The sequence below is a fragment of the Muscardinus avellanarius genome, assembly GCF_963383645.1.
Source record: "Muscardinus avellanarius genome assembly, chromosome: 8".
NCBI lineage: Eukaryota > Metazoa > Chordata > Mammalia > Rodentia > Gliridae > Muscardinus > Muscardinus avellanarius.
In genome coordinates, this window is record NC_137794.1 from 37,906,361 (window position 1) to 37,930,690 (window position 24,330).

General features: G+C 42.7%; 1 protein-coding gene across 2 annotated transcripts in view; it reads left to right on the forward strand.

Moving 5' to 3' along the window:
• The window catches only part of FILIP1 (filamin A interacting protein 1), a gene marked incomplete at both ends in the record, with an annotated part of 274,463 nt that overhangs the window by 211,269 nt on the left and 38,864 nt on the right, over positions 1-24,330 (forward strand). For both annotated transcript variants that reach the window (XM_080700607.1, XM_080700606.1), the window contains one exon: positions 4,829-5,007. In XM_080700607.1, the coding sequence (XP_080556733.1) occupies positions 4,829-5,007 (179 nt within the window). The remainder of the gene's footprint in view (positions 1-4,828; positions 5,008-24,330) is intronic.

Here is a 24,330-nt window from a genome sequence, read left to right on the forward strand (position 1 = left end):
AGCTTCTCAAGTACTGGGATTACAAGCATGTGTCCCCATAACCAGATAATATATTGGTTTTGTTGTTGTTGTTGCTCTGTGTGTATGTGTGTATGTGTGGTACTAGGGATTGAACCCAGGATTTTCTACCACTGTGCTATACTCCCAACCCTATTTTATTTTATTTTATTTTTGAAATAGGGCCTCACTAAGTTGCTGAAGCTGGCCTTGAACCTGTGATCTTCTATCTCAGCCTCGCAATGGACTGGGATTACACGTGTGCGCCACCATGCCCAACTGCTGTTTGATTTTTTTTTTTTTTTTTGGTGGTGGTACTGGGGATGGAACCCTTCTACCTCTGGGCTACACTCCCAGACCTATTTTTATATTTTATATTTTACACTTCCAGACCTATTTTTATATTTTTTAATTTAAAAACAGGGTCTCTTAAGCCAGCAAGGCTGGCTTCGAACCTATGTGATCCTCCTGTCTTCGCCTCCCAAGCGCAGGGATTACAAGCGTGCGCCACCACTCCCAGCCTATGATTTGATTTTTGAATATGGTCTTCCATCTTTTGTATTGAAAATCAAAGCTTTCTGACAAATCATACCTACTTTCGTGTCCTTGAGTTAGGTAAGCCTCACATAGGGGTCTTTCCCCTTCATACCACATCAGCGTTTGGGTTACCTGCTGTTGTCCTGCCTGAGTCCCCTCTTGTTTGTCTTCTTTCTCCTTCAAGCCCCATGTGCCAAAGTTTCTTGAACATGCTCAGTCGGGCTCTGAGCAATATCAAATCGCTGAAACCCTGGAACTCACCAAATAATGATTCAAATATCATCTTCTGATCTTCCCAGATTTTAATTCTTAAAATTTATTTAAGAATTAAATAAATGTTATTTATATAATATTTTATTTTATTTATTTATTTGTTTTTTTTTTTTGGTGGTACTGGGGTTCCTGGAAGCCCTTCTACCTCCGGGCTATACTCCCAGACCTATTTTTACATTTTTATTTGGAAACAGGGTCTCCTAAGCCAGCACGCACGGCTGGCTTCGAACCTGCGTGATCCTCCTGCCTCCCAAGTGCGGGGATTACAAGTGTGCGCCACCACGCCCGGCTATTATTTAATTTTATTTAATCACTTTGAAAAGCTGTTGCAGTTTTCAAGGGAAGGGTCCTGGTTGATGTCGTGAAAGACTACCTGAAGATGTACTGTGTACCCCTCAGTTGGTTTCTAGACCCGGCCACTTGTTGGTGAAGAGTCACACTGCTTTACTCTCTGGGCTTCAGATATCTCCTCTGGTCGCCCATTCTGACCTAACAATGATTTTTAAACTTCTTTTTTGCTGGGCGTGGTGGCACACACTTGTAATCCTAGCACTTGGGAGGCCGAGACAAGAGGATCCCACAGGCTGGAAACCAGCCTCAGCTACTTAGTGAGGCTCTCAGCAACTTAGTGAGACCTTGTTTCCAAATAAAGTATAAAATAGGTCTGGGAGTAGAGCCTGGAGGTAGAAAAGCCCCTGGGTTCCACCCCCAGTACCTTTTGGTACTGGGGATAGACTCCAGGGGCTTTCTACCTCCAAGCTACACACTCAACCCTTTTAGTTATTTTTTTCTATAGTTTGAAACAGGGGCTGGCTAACTTGCTGAGGGTGGCCTCAAAACTGCAATCCTGCTGTCTTACCCTCCCAAGTACTAGAACTCCTTTTAAAATAGCCCTAACTTGCTGGGCGTGGTGGCGCACACTTGTAATCCCAGCATTTAGGAGGCTGAGACCAGAGGATCGTGGTTTGCGGATAGCCTCAGCTACTTAGTGAGGCCCTCACTAACTTAGTGAGAACCTGTTGCAAAATAAAGAATAAAAAACAGGACAGGGGGTGTAGCTCGGAGGTCAAATGCTCCTGGGTTTCATCCCCAGACCCACAAAAAAAAAAAAAAAGCCCTAACTCTCAGAGCACTTAGATCCACTTCCTTTTTGTGTAAATCTAGTTTGTTTTTTTAAGACCTTGTATTTCCTATTAAGTTGATTTCTCTCTTCCTGAATTCCTCCGTACTTCTCCTCCTTTTAACCGGGTTTAGATAACAGGGCTAAACTCCTATCTTGAGCCAGAAATTTTTATCTGAAAACATTCCCTGTCTCAAGTTCTCGAGCTTATCCACCTTTTGTTTCATTAGAAAAAAACTTCCAGGTACACTCTCTGTAGCAAATTTTTGGTCTGTGATGTTTTGATGCTCTCATTCAATTATTCCTCCACCTCTGTCAAGTGGAAGCTGTATTTCCAAAGTACAGGGTGCCCATTTCCGCTTCCACTGTTCATTAATAAAAGCCATTCCTCTATACTGAGCCCCAGCTTAGCTCCTAAAAACCAAAAACACTGTGCACTGTACATACAATTCATGAATCTGCAGGGTGTGCGGTTATGGAAGATAGCCTTCAGAGTTGCATAGTGCCGAGAGGACGGGCATCTCGGTTCTCTCTTAGGAACTTGATGTATTGGCAAAAGAAATAATAAAAAAATATCTCTGGCAGAGACAATCTATTGCTGCCCTTGTAAGTAGAAATTAAAATAGAATGCTAGCCGGGCGTGGTGGCGCACGCTTGTAATCTCAGCATTCCGGAGGCTGAAACTGGAGGATCGCGGTTCATGGACAGCCTCAGACTTAGTGAGGCCCTCTGCAACTCAGTGAGACCCGGTTTCAAAATAAAGAATAAAAAATAGGGAAGGGGGTGTAGCTTGGAGGTCAAATGCCCCTGGGTTTTATCCCCAGACCCATAAATAAATAAATAAATAAATAAATAAATAAATAAATAAATAAATAAAATGCTAGATCCTCACACGAACGCTTTACAGAAGAATTTACTGTTTCTGCAGTTGAAAGTCTGGGTCTACAGTTCTGTCTGAAAATGCACTGCCACCCCAATGCCTCAGGGACTTCTGCATCCAGAGACAAAAAGACAGTCTTCCTGATGATGCTCAGTAACTTAGTGAGACCGTTTCAAAACAAAAAAAATGATCCAGTGTGGTGGCACACACTTGTCATCCTAGTACATGAGAGGCTGAGACGGGAGGATCACAGGTTTGAGGACAGCCACGGCAATTTAGTGAGGCTCTCAGCAACCTAATGAGACCCTGTTTCCAAATAAGAAATAAAATTGGTCTGGTGGTAGAGCTTGGAGATAGAATGCCTCTGGGTTCAATTCCCAGTACCACAAAAAATATTAATTTTAAAAAGTAAATGAAGCTGGGCGTGAGGGTGCATGCTTGTAATCCCAGCATTCGGGAGTCTGAGACAGGAGGATCGCGATTCATGGACAGCCTCAGCTACTTAGCGAGGCCCTTTACAACTCAGTGTGACTGTTTCTTTTCTTTTCTTTTGTATTTTCTTTTCTTTTTTCTTTTTCTCTTCTTTTCTTTCTTTTTTTTTTGTGGTACTGGGGGTGGAACACTGAGGCTTTTTTTTTTTTTTACCTCTGGGCTATACTCCCAGACCTATATTTTTAATACTTTATTTGGCTGTCTCAGCCTCCTAAACGCTAGGATTACTAGTATGCACCCCCCCACGCCCGGCTTGAGACCCTGTTTCAGAATAAAGAATAAAAAATAGGGCTGGGGGTATAGCTCGGAGATAGAATGCCCTTGGGTTCTATCCCCAGAATAAAATAAAAAGTTAATTAAACAGTGATGGGATATAGATAGAGGTAGGATGCCCCTGGGTTTAATTCCTAGTAACGTGTGTGCACACACACAAGAAAGAAGAGAAAGAAGGAAAGGAAGGAAGGAAGGAAGGAAGGAAGGAAGGAAGGAAGGAAGGAAGGGGGGAAGGGAGGGAGGGAGGAAGAGGGAAGGGAAGAAACGTTGATGATGATCATGATGATGACGATGATGATTACTTCCCAGAGGAGACGTTTAGGCGGTACATGTCCATGCCGAGATCTCCAATTTTCAGAGATCAGGAAAGATGTTACACACTTTCTTCCTGAGTAGGAGACTTTGTGCTATCTCATTAAATCTGTAGAAGAATTTGTTCTCCTGAACCTTAGGGAGTAAACATGTATTTACAGTAAACATGTATTTACAGAAGTGGCAGCGCAGAGCACTACAGTGAGTTCATAGAGCCCAGTGACCTAGGGGACACGATGGGGTTGGCAAAGAATATCACACTCAGTGATCTTCCCTTCACGTGACCCTCCTGTCTCAGCCTCAGAAGTCCTGGGATTGTAGGCATGGGCCACCATGCGCGGCAATATTTGTGGGGGTTTTTTTAGGTTTTTTTTTTTTTTTGGTACTTTGGGTGGAACCCAGGGGCATTCTATCTCCGAGCTACACTCCCAGCCCTATTTTTTATCCTTTATTTTGAAACAGGGTCTCACTGAGTTGCAGAGGACCTCACTAATTAGCTGAGGCTGTCGATGAACCGTGATCCTCCTGTCTCAGCCTCCCAAATGCTGGGATTACAAGTGTGGGCCACCACACCTGGCCTCTTTGGATGTGCGTGTGTGTGTGTGTGTGTGTGTGTGTGTGTGTGTGTGTGTGTGTGTGAGTGATTCAAGAAATTGAACCCAGGAGTGTTTTACCTTGGAGCTACATTCCCAAGCCCTTTTTTAAAAAAAACAGGACCTCACTAAATTGCTGGCTTTGAACCTGCAACCTTCCTTCCTATCTCAGCCTCCAAAGTATGGGGTTATAGGTGGGCAGCACCATGCCCCGCTGATTTTTGTTTTTTTAATATGATCTTCCATATTCCGTGTTCAAGTGATCAGTCACTAGACCAAGCTAAGCCAATTCTTCAGCGTCCTGTGCAATGAAATAAAACAGTAAACTCTTTCCCACCTCTGCTTGCTCAGCTGGACCGACTGGAAGAAAAGCAGAAGGAAACTTACCGGCGCATGCTGGAGCAGCTGCTGCTGGCGGAGAAGTGCCACCGGCGCACGGTGTACGAGCTGGAGAACGAGAAGCACAAACACACCGACTACATGAACAAGAGCGACGACTTCACCAACTTGCTGGAGCAGGAGCGGGAGAGGTAAGGGGTGCAGAGCCGCGGTCGTCTGTGGTCTCCGCGGCCCCATCACGCGGGTCCCTCCCATCCGCTCCCGCCAGATCTACAGGCAGGTGCCCCGCTCCAGTTCCAGCTTCCCAGTGGCCCGTAAGCATAGAGAATGAGACGCACGTTTACTTGACATTATTACATGAAGATGTTCAGGAGTGTACGTAAATAGGATGCCACGTTTCCGCAGGGATGCTAAAAGCCATAAGACCATAGAGCTGGAAAGAAATCCAGGGAGCTGGTATCTGAACTCGGTCAAATGAACCCTCTACAATTTGAAAAGCCTCCCTACAAGTTGCGTTCTATCGATATAATCCACTTTTTGTCTTTTTAGGGCCGAAATCCACCTTTTCTCTTTAGGATTGGAATTCGCTTTCCAGGAAGGCAAATTCTTGAAATTAATCATTATAAACAAACCCTATTTCGTTCTTCTTAAATATGCTTTTAGGGTGCTATGTACATACCATAGTAAAATTCAAAGTGATACAAGCCTACATGCATATTTCACTTGGTGTATTCATTCTTAATACCAGCGTAGAAAATCTTAACCCTTGGTTGTATATAAATTACTTGATAGCCAGGTGTGGTGGCACATGTTTGTAATCCCAGCATTCGAGAGGCTGAGACAGGAGGATCGCAATTCGCGGACAGCCTCAGCTACTTAGTGAGGCCCTCTGCAACTCAGTGAGACCCTGTTTCAAAATAAAGAATAAAAGATAGGGCAGAGGTTGTAGCTTGGAGGTTAAATGCCCCTGGGTTCCATCCCCAGACCCGCAAAAAATAAATAAATAAATAAATTACTTGACTAGAACTACCTGCTTAACTTTCTAATGATTACATGCCTCTAAAAACACTATGCAAATAAATAAAATAAATAAATGAATCCAAACAAAAAAAAATTGAGCATGTTGAACTTTCATGTCTGTTCTTGGAGGCATTTAGTTTTCTTAAACCAGAGATTGCCACATATAAATCAGAGACTCCAAATCTTTGTAATTAACTCTTTTATGCCATCTTTCATTCTCTCCCTTCACTCAGCAGAGTGGTTCTGTCTTATATCCACACTCTTTGAAACCAGTGACATGACCCCCACCGCTCTGAGTTACCAAGCCCCTGTGCCTCTGAGTCGAGGGCTTGCAGACTGAGATGCTGGGGACAGCTTTTTCTGTGCCAACTTTAGTATCTATTTAGGTACAATGAAGAGACCTGGCTTTTGCAAATTATTTCACATACTAGAAAAAGTGACTACAATGAGGATAAATGAAAGAATGAAATAAAACAGGCTGTGTTATGAAAATTTGTTGTTATTTAGCCAGGCGCACTATAATCCCAGTACTTAGGAGGCTGAGACAGGATTGCAGATGTGAGGCCAGTGTGCAGTAACTTAGCAAGGCCCTGTTTCAAATAAAAAATAAAAAGGGCTGGGGGTATACCTCAGAGGTAGAATCCCTCTGGGTTTAATTGCCAGCACAGTACCACTAAACAAATAATTAAAGGGATGGGAATGTATCTCGAGGTAGAATGCTCTTGGGTTCAATCTCCAGTACCAAATATATATACGTGTGGTGTGGTGTGAATCACCTGCAATCCTAGTATTTGGGAAGCCTCAGCAACTTAGAGAAATTCTCAGTAATCTAGCAAGCCTCTGTTTAAAAAAAATTATATATATATATATATATATATATATGCAATATTTACTTATAAATATATATATAATATATATGCAATATTTACTTATTATTGGATCTGGCACATCTCTTAGGAAAGGAGAAATGGAAAAGAGAACATCGGCTCAGGTGTTCTGTCCCATGCCCCTGACTTTGGGTTTCTTTGCGCTTGTCTTAGCTCCTTTAAACTAAGGTTTATCAGCTTTGTGTTTAAACAAAAAGATGATCTGGCTTGGCATTTTTGTATAACCGGTGAGAATAAACCCATCTTCTCAGTCTCTGAGGACTTTCCAAGTTTAAGCTGCAGATACAGCAAATTAGGTTCTGAAGACAACATAAATGACATATAAGCACAATAGTAGTCTCCTTGGATATCCTGTGTTAGAATGTGGTCAGCTTACAAAAAGAAAGTAGGAGCCGGGAGTGGTGGCGCACGCTTGTAATCCCCGCGCTTCGGAGGCTGAGACAGGAGGATGGCACAGGTTCGAAGCCAGCCTCAGCTACTTAGTGAGGCTCTCAGCAACTTAGTGAGAACCTGTTTCCAAAAAAAATAAATAAAATAGGTCTGGGAGTATAGCCCGGAGGTAGAAAGCCTCTGGGTTCCACCCCCAGTACCACCAAAAAAGAAAGAAAGTAGGAACTGGTTTGATACTGACTTGTGGGTGGTGGGGGGGACAGAGGGGCATTCTACCTCCAAACTACACCTCCAGCCTTATTTATTTATTTATTTATTTATTTATTTATTTGTAGTACTGGGGATGGAACCCAGGGGCATTGTACCTCTGAGCTACACCTCCAGCCCTATTTTTTAGTCTTTCTATTTTTTTTTTTTTTTTTTTTTTTTTTTTTTTTGGTGGTACTGGGGTTCCTGGAAGCCCTTCTACCTCCAGGCTACACTCCCAGACCTATTTTTACATTTTTATTTGGAAACAGGGTCTCCTAAGCCAGCATGCACGGCTGGCTTCGAACCTACGCGATCCTCCTGTCTCTGCCTCCCAAGCACGGGGATTACAAGCGTGCGCCACTACGCCCAGCTAGTCTTTCTATTTTGAAGCAGGGTCTCACTAAGTTATGAAGGGCCTTGTTATGTAGCTGAGGCTGTCCGTGAACTGCGATCCTCTAGTCTCAGCCTCCCAAATGCTAGGATTACAAGCGTGCATCACCAATCCTGGCTTTATCATAATCATTAATATTTATTTTGAAACAGGTCTCACCGAGTTGCAAAGGGCCTCACTAAGTAGCTGAGGCTGTCCGCGAACCGTGATCCTCCGGTTTTAGCCTCCCAAATGCTGGGATTACCAGTGTGCGCCACCATGCCTGGCCTGACTTTTTAAAAAATATCTGAAACCAAATAATTTTAAAGAGAATCTGAGTGAATCATGTTTAATCACTTCGTAAACTCTCTGACTTAGAACCAGATATCTGTCTTTTTACAATTTCCCACCTACACTAGAATCCAGAGAGAGCACCAGTTGGCTTGTAGCTTTGGTTCAACTGAGGTTTATGGATGAAGAGACTATTTATTACTGACCCCCCCCCCAATTTTTGTGCTCTGTAAAAGTAACTGAAATAATGACACCAGCAGAGAGCTTCACAGTTATTTCGTATTTGTTAAACAATAAGCCTACTCCAGACGTGTTTATTTACTAATGACATGTTGGTCAACTCTAGATAAACGATCCTCTCTCCCCTTTTGGAGGCGTTTAGTTTTATTTAATTTTATTAAAATAGCAACCTCTTCCTGAGCAAAGTGCTATGTAGAAAGTCTTGTAAGTTAAAAAGATGTTTTTAAATTACTTTAACAAGCTTCTGATACTTTGATCAGCACCATTAGGATATATCACCAAACTTTCGCATGTTAGATAAGAATTCACTAAGAGATCTTTGACTCTCATTTAAATTTCAAAACACTTTAAAGTTTAGTGTTTTAGGGGGTGTAATATTTTTTGTCTTTTTCAGTTCAACACCCAGGCTCAACCCGAGTGCACATGGTATGGACACACCGGTACACACTTTATTCTAAATGAAATACCTTCATTAGGACCCTGATAACTTAGCTTGGCGCCTCTGAGTTTCTCCTCAGTCTGAGTCTTTGCTGACTGGCTGTGGGGTTCCCCAGCTGCGAAGCCTTTGGAATTTTCTCAAAGGTCATGCCTGGGATTCCTACTGCCCTTTGGAAACTGCCTTGCTAAATCTGCTTTGGGTTAAATCCTCTTTTGAAGTGAGCGGTCATAATTAGATCTACTTATAGGAGCTGGCAGAATGCTGACCTCCAGGCTTTCTTTCCCATGGGCCAAGTCTGGGGGGAGCCCCTCCGCCCCATCCCCAGCGCCAGCTGAGGACCCAGGGCAGGCGCAGCATCCCTCCCAGCTTCCATCTCCAGGGAGCACAGGCGCACATTGCAGCTGGGGAACCGGGGCTGTCCCACTCGTAAAGAAGCGGCATTTCTGAGCACAGATGCAAGTCCTTATGTGGCGGGTTCCAAGTCTTTTGTTTGCATCTTTACATGGCACTCCCTTTCTGTTCTCTCAAAAAAAAAAAAAAAAAAAAAAACCAAAACAAAAAAACAAAAAACCTCCTTTTGTGAGCAAAAAACAAGCCACGTTCTCAGGAAACCCATTTAAAGATATCAAAAAGGGACCCAAGCCCAGGATCACGAGCAGGTGTTGACAAGCAATCCAGATTCAGGTATTGAATGACTCTGAGGCTCTGCAGTGCCAACGGCTTCTAAGATCAGCCCTCGCAAGCCCCTCGATCTCCAGGTGGAAATATGGAGGCCCAGAAAATTAGATAGCTCAACCAAGATCACACAGTGCCCCCATCCACTGGTCACTGGACAGCACTTCTGTGCAAACCTTGTGCAAAAGTGGCTTGTTTTATGTTTCGTGTGTGTGTGTGTGTGTGTGTGTGTGTGTGTGTGTGTGTGTGTAGGATCCTGGTCTCCATGTTCTTATGTCCAAACTAGGACACAGAATTTTAAAAGGCAGAATGATGGTCATTGTGAAGTTATAAGCACAGAGATATTAGCATCAGTGGCGTCTCTAGACCCTCAAGGTAGAAGTTTGGGGATACCTGTCTATTGGAAGAAGCAGCCTGGGGACTTGTTTTGAAGCTGGTTTTGTATGGCTTATACTGTTTTAATTAGGTTGTGTTTTATTTGGTAGTTATTCTGGGTGGCTCAGGATGTTAATGGGGGCAGCTAGATAAAGCCCCCCAAACTACTCCCTTGTTACTGTCACTGACTTTACCTCTAAGAGAAAAAAATAGTAAATGCGGAAATTATTTTTCACTTTTCAGAAGTTGTTAAACTTACCTTGTATAAAAGCTCTACAGCCAGCTATACCACTCCTGGGTATCTTCCTAAAAGGACTGAAACCAGAGAACTATAGTAATATATGCATATCCATGTCTATAGCAGCACAATTCACAATAGCCAAATTATGGAACCAAACCTAGGTGTCCATCAACAGAGGAGTGGATTACAGCATTATAGGCTGTCCACACAATGGAATTCTAATCAGCATTACAGAAAAACAAGATTATGTCATTTGCGGGAAATGGATGGACCTAGAGAACATTATGTTAAGTGAGATTATCCAAACACAGAAAGTGAAGGATCATATGTTTTATCTAATATGAGGAAGCTAGGGAGTAATCAGGATACCAGAAGGACCCCAAATAATGGAGTCCAGGGAGGTGGTCTAGGGGAAGGAGAGGAGGAAGAGTGGGGATTAATGAAGCAATTACTACCATCAGCTTTTTTTTCTTTTCTTTTCTTTTCTTTTTTTCAGTACTGGGGATGGAACTCAGGGGCATTCTACCTCCGAGCTACACCCACAGCCCTATTTTTTATTCTTTATTTTGAAACAGGCCCTTTGAGTTGCAAAGGGCCTCACTGAGTAGCTGAGGCTGTCCGTGAACTGCGATCCTCCTGTGTCAGCCTCTAAAATGCTGGGATCACAAGCGTGCACCACCATGCCCAGCCTGCCATCAGCTTTCTATAAATATATGAGAATCCCAAAGTCAATCTTAGTGCCCTATATGAGGAAGGGGGGATGGAGAAGGAGCTGGGGAAAGCTCAAGTGCTGTGTGCACGTATGTCACTATCGACATCATTTACATCATGATGTGAGACTACAATGCACCAATCAAAGTATATATAGATATATTTTTTGCAGTTCTGTGATTTATTTATTTTGGGGGGGTCTTTTTTGTAGTTTTGGGCTGGGGATCAAACTCAGGGCAGTGCACTTGCCAGGCAAGTGCTGTGCCACTGAGCTATATCCCAGCCCACAAAAGTATATAGATTTTAAAAAGCTCTATAGATTAACTACCAAATATAACCAATACATCATTCTAGATTTCTATTATTTTAAGAATAATAAGCTGGGCGTGGTGGCGCACGCTTGTAATCCCAGCATTTGGGAGGCTGAGACGGGAGGATCGTGGTTCGCGGACAGCCTCAGCTACATAGTGAGGCCCTCTGCAACTCAGTGAGACCCGGTTTCAAAATAAAGAATGAAAAATAGGGCAGGGGGTGAAGCTCAGAGGTCAAATGCCCCTGGGTTCCATCCCCAGACCCGCAAAAAAAAAGAAGAATAATCACAATTATATTATTCTAAGACTGTAATCATAATTTATTACCATCATCTACAACATATTTATTTTTACAAAAAGTCATAGCTCTAGATTAAAAAGAATAAACAGAGCTGGGTGTGGTGGTGCACACCTCTAATGCCAGCACTTGGGAGGCAGAGACCGGAGGATCACAGGTTTGAGGGCAGCCTCAGCAATGTAGCAAGACTGTCAGCAATTTAGCAAGACCCTGTTTCAGAACAAAAATAAAAAGTCTAGGAGTAAAACTAGGAGATAGAATGTTCCTGTGTTCAGTCCTCAGTGCCACACACAAAACACACACACACTCACACACACACATAGAAAACAGCATGAAAAATGTATTGGTTTAATTAGGATTGTTAATCATAAAGATGAAAAGTTGTTGCATCAGTTAAATTAGATAAAGTGTCCCCGTCCAAAGTCTAAATGCTATATTCTTTTGCGCCCATGTTTCAAGTGAACTTGAATTTGTGTGTGTGTGTGTGTGTGTGTGTGTGTGTGTGTGTGTGTGTGTCTGGCACTGGGGATGGAACCCAGGGGCATTCTACTTCCAAGCTACATCCCCAGCCCTAATTTTTATTTTTTATTTTGAAATAGGGCCTCACTGAGTAGCTGAGGCCGTCCACTTACCGCCATCCTCCTGTCTCAGCCTCCCAAAGGCTGGGATTACAAGTGCGCGCCACTACGCCTGGCTGAACTTGACCTTTAAGGCCTAATTCTGAACACGTGAAATCGCCTGCAAAGTCTGTGCGTTATTCTCTGTCTGAGCTGCAAGATTTGTGATTTTAATCTTAAGCTTCACTAGGGCTGCTCCAAGAATGCCAAAGTAGAAAGGACACAGTTGCATCAAATAGCGGTCTGAGACTTAAAGAAGTGTGTGTGTGTGTGTGTGTGTGTGTGTGTGTGTGGGTGTGTGTGTGTGTATGGTGTGGGAGAATACTGTCTAAATCTGTCACTGTAAATATAGATTGTAAGGCTTTTGGATTTTATAGGCTCCGCTGGGACTACATAAATAATGACATCACCATATAACACTGCAGCACGGTGTCCAAGCATAAGTTCATTTTCTAAAAGCACAAGTCAGCATCCCAAGAGAACCCTTTTAACCTGTGAGCCCCGGCTGCGGGAGCAGCGCCTGGGCCGGCCGAAGGAAGAGGCCACGTCACACCCGGGCATCGCTGCTTTACGGCAGTGTGGAGGGGGTCGAGCACATCCCTGGCAGTCTCGGGGACAGTGTGCACTCCTCTGCTGGGGGAAAGGGGGGCGTGACCACTAAAAGTAACAATAATTGACCAGTCAGAACCTACTATTTATTTATTTATTTATTTATTTATTGCGGGTCTGGTAATGGAACCTCTACAGCATTTGACTTCCGAGCTACAGCCCTGCCCTATTTTTTTATTTTTTTTTATTTTTATTTTTTTTTATCTATTATTATTATTTTTTTTTTTTGGTGGTACTGGGGTTCCTGGAAGCCCTGCTACCTCTGGGCTACACTCCCAGACCTATTTTTACATTTTTATTTGGAAACAGGGTCTCTTAAGCCAGTGCGCACAGCTGGCTTCGAACCTGCGCGATCCTCCTGTCTCTGCCTCCCCAGCGCGGGGATTACAAGCGTGCGCCACCACGCCCGGCTTTATCTTTTATTCTTATTTTGAAACAGGGCCTCACTAAGTAGCTGAGGCTGTCCGCGAACGGCGATCCTCCAGTCTCAGCCTCCCGAATGCTGGGATTAAAAGTATGCGCCACACACCTGTCTAGAACCTACTATTCTTAAAACTTGCCCTAGGGGACTGGAAGGCTCTGAAGTATTATTTTCTATCATGCAAATTAATTACACAGGACAATGGTTTTATTGTGGTAGATCCCTGCACGCGTATAACATACTTTGACCATATCTACTCCCCCGCTCTTCTTTGTTACTCTCCATCCCCTTCTTCTCTAAGAGTTTCCCTCTCAGAAATAGTCTTCTGATTCCTATTTTTTTCTTTTGTCTCTCTTTCTATGGTACTGGTGGTTGAGCCCAGGGGCATCCATCCTATCTCTGGGCCCTTTTTTAATTTTTTGTTTTGAAATAGCCTCACTAGGTTACTGAGAGTCTCACTACTTGTTGACGTGTCCTCAAACCTGCAATCCTCTCATTTCAGACTCCCAGTTAACATGATGTGCCGCCACGCCCAGCTAGAAATATCCTTTCTTTTTTTTTTTTTTTTTTTTTTTTTTTTGCAGTATTGGTGGTGGAACCCAGGGGCATTCTACCTCTGAGCTACACCCCCAGCCCTATGTTTTATTCTTTACTTTGAAACAGGGTCTCACTACGTTTGTGAAGAGCCTCACTAAGCTTATAGCTGAGGCGGGCCACAAACCTGTGATCCTCCTGTACTGGGATTACAAGCATGTGCCACCATGCCTGGCATTAGAAATATTCTTAATATACTTCACAGAGAAAGAGTCACATGATGAGTGTGGTGGCACATGCCTGTAATCCCCGTACTTGGGAGACCAAGAAAGGAGGATCCAAGACTTGAGGCCAGCCTCAGCAATTGTTTTGGTGTTTTGTTTTTTTTTAGTGGTACTGGGAACGGAACTCAGGGGATTCTACCTCTCAACTACACCTCCAGCCCTATTAACTCTTTATTTTGAAACAGGGTCTCACTAAGTCACAGAGGGCCTCACTAAGTAGCTGAGGCTGGCCACAAACCTTCAATCCTCCTGTCTCAGCCTCCCAAGTACTGGAATTATAAGTGTTCACCACCACACCCAGCTTAGGCTTCTTAAATTGAGTTGCTTTGTCTCTACATGGCTTCTCTCACTGGCCACACAGAAAACCACAACCAAGAGGTCTACTGACAAAGACCGCTGATGAGGTGTGAATGTCAAGTCTTGCCAAGCAGGCAATCAGTAGGTAGAAACATATCCACAGAAAAACAAGCCCTCAAAAGCTGGACGTGGTGACGAATGCTTGTGATCCCAGCACGTGGAAGGCTGAGACAGGAGGATCGTAGTTCCCAGCCAGCCTCAGCCACTTAGTGAGGTCCTCTGCAACCTAGTGAGACCCTGTTTCAAAAGAAAGAATAAACAATAGGGCTGGGGCTGTAGCTTAGAAGTAGAATGTCCTGGGTTCCGTCCTCAGTACTGAAAAAAAAAAAAAAAAAAAAGCCCTCGAGTCTATGCTTAGCACTCTGCTAACAGCTGCTGAACAGTCAGGCTAACTTTGTTGACCTCCCTGATAAGCTGGACACAGAGACCGTCTTGTTTAGTCCTTATAAAGCGATGTGCTGTACACTTATTACCCCCACCGGCAGCTAAGGAAGCAGAGACGTTCAGTTCTTTCCACTAAGTTCCCTTGCCAAGAGTTAACCGGCAGAGCCAAGCTTTGAAAAATAACTGCTTCAAATTCCCACTTCTTACCTTCTGAATAAATGAATGCCTGGTTTCTTCCATGTGCCCAGGAAGAAGAGGTCACTTGGAAAGTTGGCCTGTGACTCAGGCTGCACATGGCATCCATAGACCTTAACTTAATTGTGAGCTATGCCATCTACTGTCAATATCCTATTGACCAGGGAAATTAGTAGAAATGAAGTTTTGTTTTGTTTTGTTTTGGTACTGGAGGCTGAACCCAAAGGGATTCTACCTCCAATCTATACTCCCAGCCATATTTTATTTTTATTTTGAAACAGGGTCTCACTAAGTTGGCAAGGCTGGCTTTGAATCTCTCATCCTCTTGTCTCAGCCTCCCAAATAATGGGATTACAAGTGTGCACCACCACATCCAGCTTATTTTTTATTTTTAACTTTATTTATTTATTTATTTATTTATTTATTTATTTATTTATTTGTGGTACCGGGGTTCCTGGAAGCCCTTCTATCTCCGGGCCACACTCCCAGACCTATTTTATATTTTTATTTGGAAACAGGGTCTCCTAAGCCAGCGCGCGCGGCTGGCTTCGAACCTGCGCGATCCTCCTGTCTCCGCCTCCCAAGCGCGGGGATTACAAGCGTGCGCCACCACGCCCGGCTACTTTTTATTTTTGAAACAGGATTTTGCTAAGCTGCTGAGACTGGCCTTGAACCTGCAATCCTCCTCCTATCTCAGTCTCCCAAGTACTAGGATTAGGCGCGGGCCGCCATGCCAGGCGCCGCCATCATCACCATCATCATCGCCATCAGTGGTATTGAATCCAGGGACAAGTCTACCTCTGAAGTACAACCCCAGTCCTTTGGGTTTTGAAACATAGCCTCACCAGGTTGCTGAGAGCCTCACTAAGTTGCGGGGTCTGGTTGCAAACCTGTGATTCTCTAATCTCAATTTCCCAAGTATTGGGATTACAGTGTGCCGCCATGTTTGGCTATAATTTATTTTTAATCTAATAGTTTCTGTTACTTGTTCTCATTTGAGCAGCAACCACTGCCTCAGGGGAAAGATGCTAGCGCTGGAGAGAAGAGAGACCAGTGTCTTGTCACTGGATTTTAGAAGCCAGGATGTAGGTATAGAATGTGAATGGATATGTAATAATTATATCCTAATTTTATCAATCACTCCTCTTCCTTCCCACTTGGATAAGACACTTCTCTGAGAGGAAAGAGCAAAGAAACAACTGACATTTGCATCATGGGCAGGTATAGTCCAAACGAGGGGCCTCTGGGCAGTGGGGGGAGTGTATCTCAGTGGCAAGACCTGTGCTTAGAGGCATTCTACCTCCAAGCTGCACCACCCCCCAGCCCAATTTTATTTCTTTTTTTGGAAATAGGGTCTCACTAGGTTTCTGAGAGCCTTAATACATTACTGAGGCTGGCTTCAAACCTGCAATCCTCTTATCTCAGCCTCCCAAGTACTGGGATTACAAGTGTGTGCCACCGTGCCCAGTGAAATCATTTAAATTCTACCTACAGACATGATAAAGACCGAGAGCAATGGAAACTTAACCATATTCTAGGACTAGAGGACTCAACCTTATAATGATGTCAGATCTCCTATATTCATCCACAAAATCAAGGTGATCCTAATATACAAAATTTAATGTGATCCAGAAATACTTTTTTAAAATATGGGAAATAGACGGGCGTGGTGGCGCATGCTTGTAATCCCCATGCTTGGGAGGCTGAGACAGGAGGATCGTGCAGGTTCGAACCCAGCCTCAGCTACTTAGTGAGGCTCTCAGCAACTTAGTGAGACCCTGTTTCCAAATAAAATATAAAATGGGTCTGGGAGTACAGCCTGGAGGTAGAAAGGCTCTGGGTTCCACCCCCAGTACCACCAAAAAAAAAAATAAAACTTATTTTAAAGCTATTATTTGTGAAATATTATGGTATTGGTACCTGAATAGGCAAGTTGATGGAGCTGATAGAATTTCTGGTGCTAAATTTAATAGATACAAAAATTTAATATATTTTAAAGATGGCATGCCAAATCAGTTGGAAAAAATTGAGCCCCTTAGTAATGAATATTATGATAGTCATTTTTATGTATAGTATGGATTATTTATTTATAAACATGGGGAAAAACTGACCATATTTTACTCAGGTCATTTCCCTCTGGACTGATCTGGGTTTTACCATTTCAGTAGAACCATCATATGGTCATCATTTACTTTTTAAGTTTTGAAAGAACAAAAGTCTTATGCAATAAAAATTATATTTGAGAAATAAAACATAATTGTAAAATATACAACTTGAAAATGATGACTTAATTTCTACAAAAAAGCAATGTTATGATTTTTAGCCACATAAAATTTTATGAGAAGTAAAATATGTGCTAACTATAAGTATCCTTTGGAAGAAAAACTAATGCAATAAAATTTTGCTGAGGTCATAAATTTACTTTTATGTTTCCATAAAACACTTACACTTAAAAAATAATAAATTAAACAGGGTGCTGCATGCCTGTAATCCCAGTTCTTCAGAGACTGAGACAGAAAGATCTCAGGTTCAAGGACAATCAGCAACGTAGCAAAACTCTGACAACCTAGGGAGACCCTGTTTCAAGATAAAGAATAAATAGGGCTGGGGGTGTAGCTTGGAGGTTGAAGGCCCCTGGGTCCCATCTCTAGTACCACAGAATTAATTCATAAATTAAAAAGAAGGGACAGTAGACACTACATATATATATATTTACATATTTACATGTATACTTTTATTGGTACAGTGCAATTATACATCCTAGTGAGGTTCAAAGTCACATGAACACACATGCATAGAGGTCTCGATGTTTCCCTTCAGGTCCCACCCTGCTATCCCCCTCTCCCAGGACATAATATAGAGAGCGGTAGTGATATCGTCATATATTAGCACGACATAATTTGAGCTGTTTCTCTCATCAGTTCTTCCTTTTCCCTTCCTCCTCCCTCACTCTCCCTGTCCCCTTTCTCTATTCAACTTGTCAGACACGTTATATCTTGAAAAGTATAAAAGATTAAACACAATTTGGATTGACTTATTAGAAGAACCTGGAAAATAACTTTCTTTTTCCAGTGGCTACAAAAAAAAAAAAAAACTGCTTTAAATGAGAAAAAAATTAACCTGAAGAAGCACACATAATAGTCTACCAAGTTGAGGGATTTAAATATATTTTCCCCAGAAGTTCAGTATGCCATTTAGTGGAGTATAGGTATAGATTCACCTGTTCAGAAAATCTGTTATGATTGGGTGTGGTGGTACACACCTGTAATCCCAGTATTTGGGAGGCTTCGACAAGAGGCCGGAAGGTTCTAGGCCAGCCTCGACTACCTAGTGAGACCCTGTTTCAAAATAAAAATAAAAAATAAAAATGGGTGGGAGTATAGCTTGGAGGTAGAATGCCCCTGGGTCTAATTCCTAGAGCCAACCACACACACACACACACACACACACACACACACACGGTAGTATGGATTTACCTTGTAATTTGGGGATAAAATAATTGATTGCAAGTGAAAATTTAGGCCTAAGTTTTACTGTTAACCAGACAGCCATCAGGAACTAGAGCAGATGACAACTTTTAAGAAAACATATGCCGGGTGTGGTGGCGCACGCTTGTAATCCCCGCACTTGAGGGGCTGAGACAGGAGGATCGCACAAGTTCGAAGCCAGACCCAGCTAGTGAGGCTCTCAGCAACTTAGTGAGACCCTGTTTCCAAATAAAATATAAAATAGGTCTGGGAGTATACCCCAGAGGTAGAAAGCCTCTGGGTTCCACCCCCAGTATCACCCCCCCCCAAAAAAAGAAAGAAAAACACACAATGAAAAGTATCACAAAATAACAGCCAGACATGGTGACACACATCTGTAATCCTAGGTATGGGAGGCTGAGACAAGATTGCAGGTTCAAAGCCAGTCTCAGCAAATTAGTGAGGCCTGCCACCATTTAGAGAGCCTATTTCCAAATAAAAAATAGAGCTGGGGGTATAGTCTGGCGGTAGAAAGCCTCTGGATTCTATCGGCAGTACCATAAAAACAAGTAATGTAGCTAGAATAGGACTTTAATAGATGAATTTTCAGGAATCACAGCCTCAGAGTCCACCCAAGTAACAGACTGACAGCGAGGGCTTTGCAGTGACCGATTTTTTTTTTTTTAATGCTTTCTGACCTATCCATACATTGATACATCATCATAATCCAGGCAACTGGTAATTCTGGAAGACATTTTTCTATCATAAAATGCAAAAGCAAAGCTGGACATGGTGGTGCACGCTTGTAATCCCAGCATTAGGGAGGCTGAGACCAGATGATCACGGTTCGTGGACATCCTCAGCTACTTAAAGAGGCCCTTGGCAGCTCAGTGAGACCCTATTTCAAAAATTAAAAATAGATTAAAAAAATAGGGCTATGGGTGTACCTCGGAGGTACAATGCCCCTGGGTTCCATCCCCAATACCACATTCACACACACACACACACATAAGAAAAGCAAAAGCAAGGTATCCAAAATATTTTATTTTGTTTTTTTGTTTCTCTGTTTGGTAGTGAGGATTGAACCCAGGGGCATTCTATCTCCAAGTTACACCTCCAGCCCTATTTTATTTTTATTTTGAAACAGGGTCTTGCTTGATTGATGAGAGTCTCACTACTTGCTGAGGCTGTCCTCCAACCTGTGATGTTCCTGTCTCAGCCTCCCAAGTACTGGGATTTAAAAGCATATGCCAACACGCCGGGTTTTAAGATTTTTTTTTTTTAATGAAATGAAGCATTAGCAAGATGTATTAATTCCAGAGAGAGCAAATGAATCCAGGGTTACAAAATCACCTGGTTTAAAGGTAAAAATTTCCATTTACTGAGTCAGAGTTTTTCTTTTCCAAATTCCAGTCTAATTGGATTCCATTTTTAGCTGAGTTAATGGCTTGTTTCAGCACTGTGAACAAAAATATAATATCGAAAAGTGATAAGTGAGATTATTCTCTGGAATGAAAAATTCTGAAAATGCGGCTCTAAATTGCCAACCATTTATTACCACAACGAATACCAGATAAATGTTTTCACACAAATTTACACACCAAGAAAGAGTGAACAAAGGAAAGTGCTAGAAATGTGTTCTGTTAGCACCAGCATGAATAACTATATTGTTTTAAATATTTTTACTTATTTTTTCCCCAGAGTGGAAGAAGGTACTCAGATTAGCATTACAAATCCTGGAAGCCAGAGAGGGAGTTGGAACTCGAGAAGGTGGTGTTTTCAATGCTTAGAAGTTGCTCCTCTCTGGCTCATTGATCGTGTGTGTGCTCTTTTTCCAAGAATGCTTGTGTTTGGAAAGTACTTCATGGCAGTGAAAAGTTTGAACAGAAAAGATTAATCAAAGGTTGGGTCTTTCATGTTGAATATGCAACATATTCAGCTCTTGGATGTGAACTCTTAGCCAAGAAACTTCAAATAATATTCAGGGACTGAATGTGAGCTTCCGCTGCGATGGAACTAGAGGCCAACTTTACTTAGTCTTGACCTGTTCCTCTGAAGTTCAGAAATGCTGTGCCTTGAGGATCTTCTGCACAGCTCCTAGTCTCCTGTAAGAGTTCACAGAGAGTTACTCTAATCTGTTTTATTCTTAAATGCTTGAGGAAGTCTATGCCTCCTAGCTAAGGTATAAAGGGAACTAGAAACGGTGGCCTATGAATCTTTCCCACGCAGTGCACCGTCAGAAGGAGGAATACTGTAATCCGCTCATTTATTACAATGTCACAGAATCCTGTATTCCAATTAGGGAAATGTTCTTACTTCATTCATCCCTTATCTATGCCCACCATTCCTGCCTCCAGTACCTTCTGATTTGTTCCACTTTCTAGTGCTCTCGGGTTTGCCTGATTTCTCCTTGAATATACTGCAAGTTTTGGATGATATTTCTCCCAAGGAAAGAAACATAGTTATGTGCAGAACTACTGCCCAGATTTAATGTACTATTCCCAGGTCTCCAGGGAGAGATCCTGGAAGAACACACCCTGCCCCAACTGAAGAACTCAAATGCAGGGTTCCTGCATTACCTTGTTAATTCTCATAACAACCTACAAGTAAAAATCCATATCCTTGTTATGCCGCTGAGCAAACCTGAGCCAGAGGAGTGGTAAACATACTCCCAGGTATCTACCAAGTAGTTGCCAAGCCCAGAGTCAGCCCATCAAATACCAAGACACCCCCTCCAACGCCAGTGCAGCCCTGCACAAATCAGGTGGTAGCAGCAGGTTCTTTTTTTCTTCAATTCCAGTTTCTGACCATATTAGAATAGCTTAGAAAACAAGATAGCTAATTGAGTAGTAGCTACAATTTTACCTTAACCGTGGCTGTTTGCTTTATATAACTTTTACCAAAATAACCATAATCAAAATACATTTTTTTTTTTTTGCAATACTCAGTTTATACTGTAAAGAAGTTAGACAGCCAGGCATGGTGGCAAACTCCTGAGAGTCCAGCGACTCTGGAGGTGAAGCTGGAGGATCACAAGTTCCAGGCCAGTCCAACAATTTAGTGAGATCTCTCTCAAAACTGAAAAACAGCCGGGCGTGGTGGCCCACGCTTGTAATCCCCAAGCTTGGGAGGCAGAGACAGGAGGATCGCGCAGGTTCGAAGCCAGCCGTGTGCGCTGGTTTAGGAGACCCTGTTTCCAAATAAAAATGTAAAAATAGGTCTGGGAGCGTAGCCCGGAGGTAGAAGGGCTTCCAGGAATCCCAGTACCACCAAAAAAAAAAAAAAAAAAAAACCTGAAAAACAAAGAGGATGGGGTGGGGGTGAGGTAGGCCTCTGAAGTCGACTGCTGCAGGCTTCAGTGCCCTGCACAAGGGAGTGGGGTGTGGTGGGGATTCCATGCGTTCTTACACAAGAGAAAAGATTGAAGACTAGGTCTTTAGGAGAGCAATAATCTCAAAGTTATTTTTTTTCTTATTCTTTCCTATGCCTTTTATCTTATCATGTTAATTACTCATTATTTATCATGTTATATTTCTATTTTGTCATTAACATAAATTATAACATGTCATACCTATTCTATGTATAAAGATTAGAAAAAATTATACTGGAATTTTTAAGTTGCCTAATGGCTTTTTTACTGAATTTGTCAATCAGAAAGTAAGAGGGAAAAAAAGAGGGAAGAAAATAAGGAAAAGAAAGGAAGAGGAAAAAGGAGAAGGAGCCGGCCATGGTATCCCACGTTTGTAATTTCAGCATTCGGGAGACTGAGACAGGAGGAGCAGTTTGAGGACAGCCTCAATTACTTAGTGAGGCTCTTTGCAATTCAGTGAGAACCTGTTTCAAATAAAGACTAAAATATAGAGCTGGGAGTGTAGCCCGGAGGTACAGTGCCCCTGAGTTCAATCCCTAGTACTAGTACTACTACTACTACTTCTAGTAGCAGTAGAAATAATAATAATAATAAAATAATAATAATAATAAAATAAAACATTGTCACCTCACTCCCTGTGTTCTATTGTTTGGTATTTCTACTAATTCATGATGGGAGGTAGAATGCCTCTGGGTTCCATCCCCAGTACTGCCAAAAAAAAAAAAAAAAAAAAAAGGAAGAAGAGGAAGCAGTTTGAAGGTGCTAAAAGATTTTAAAAATTTTTGTATGAATGATGACACATATATCTTTTGAAATCCAGCTAGATGTATCCACCCATTGTACTTGTATGGGCAGTAACTTTTTGCCTTTGTGTGTGTGTGTGTGTGTGTGGTACTGGGGATGGAACCCAGGGGCATTCTACCTCTGAGCTATACCCCCAGCCCTATTTTTTATTCTTTATTTTGAAGCAGGGTCTCACTGGGTTGCAAAGAGTCTCACTAAGTAGCTGAGGATGTCCACGAATGTGATCCTCCGGTCTCAGCGGAATTACAAGCATGCACCTCCACACCCAGCTTTACTTTTTGCCCTTTAAAAATCACTTTTAAGCCGGGCGTGGTGGCACATATGCTTGTAATCCCAGTACCTGGGAGGCTGAGACAGGTGGATTTCGCAAGTTCGAAGCCAGCCTCAGCTAATTAGTGAGGCTCTCAGCAACTTAGTGAGACCCTGTTTTCAAATAAAATATACAATAAGTCTGGTAGTATAGCCCAGAGGTAGAGCCCCTGGCTTCCACCCCCAGTACCACCACCCCCAAAATTTTTTTTTTACTTTGAAGCCTGGTGCATGCCTGTAATCCCAGTACTTGGGAGGTTGAAAAAGGAAGATTACAGCTTCAAGGCCAGCCTTAGCCATATATTCAGGATCTTAGTGAGACCCTGTTTCAAAATGAAAAATTAATCCAGGCTTGGTGGCGCATGCCTGTAATCCTAGTACTTGAGAGGCTGAGAGAAGAGGTTGCAGGTTCAAGCTAGCCTTAACAATTAGGGAGGCTAGTGAGTAACCGAGTAACAATTAGTGAAGTTTATCCAGTAACTTAGTGTGACCCTGTTTCAAAATAAAAATAGGGCTGGAGGTGTAGCTCAGAGGCAGGATGCCCCTGGGTTCAATCCTCAGCAACACACACACACACACACACACACACACACACACACACACACACATCACTTTTAAAGGGCACTTGGCATTCTGTGTTCCAAACTGTAGTATTTTCCTTCAGACACACGTAAAGTTAACAGGCACTATGGTTGAAACATAAATTCTGCCCTGTTGGCTGAATCACAGATGAGATTCTGGTGGGATCTCTATTTAAACTCAAGCATGTGCTGAATAGGACTGTACAGAGTTGAGCTAGTTTGAAAAATCCGCAGTGAGGCCCATTTGACATTTCATGCATATCTTTTCTTTACCTCATTCTTCCTCCCCAACTTTGCCCCTCTACCCAGAGCACTTCGCTCTGCACAGAGCATAAATAATTCCTGTTCACTCGCCTGGTCCTTAAGAGCTGCCTTCCCTCCCAGTCCTGGGCAGCTCCACCCCTTCTCACAGACTCAAGTAAATCTGCACAATAATGAACCATGTAAGGGAGGGATGACATCACCCATTAGTGATCCAGAGCTGCTTAGCACAACATTCACCTTTCATTGTTCCGATGACAGGGCTGGAATGTGACGGTTAATTCCCTGTGGAGTAGGGGGCTGAGCAGGGCCTGCCGCTGTTGAACAAACTTCAGTACCCCCTTATAAAAAACAAACACAAAAACAAAGCTACCATGCTTCCTAGTATCAAGGTAAGGAAGTCCCGCTCTGTTCTGGTTTCAGCGACTTTACTTACTCTCGTGCACGCGATTTCATTCGTTATTAGGCTGACTTGGCACAAGACTCAGTTCTGAGTGTTAGAGCAAGAGCATCTTGGAAGCTGGGTTTGGACATTTGTAGCGTCCTGGCTAATCTGACCAGGCGGTAAGAACTCCACAACCTTTCGCCTGTGGCTGCAGGGCTTTCCTGGGTGTGTGTGGTGATGACCCTTGAAATGACCAGCTTAGAGTGACTTTCCCTGAAGCCTCAGAATCCTTGACTGCAGCGGCCGAGGTGCACCTTGCTGGGGTATGAGGCGTGTTCCTGGTTTTCTGTGCAGGTGGAAAGTAATCTCAGTTTGCGAAAAATCCTTGGGGAGTTTGGTATCAGAGCTAAAAATAAAAATTCTCTTATCTAACTATCAT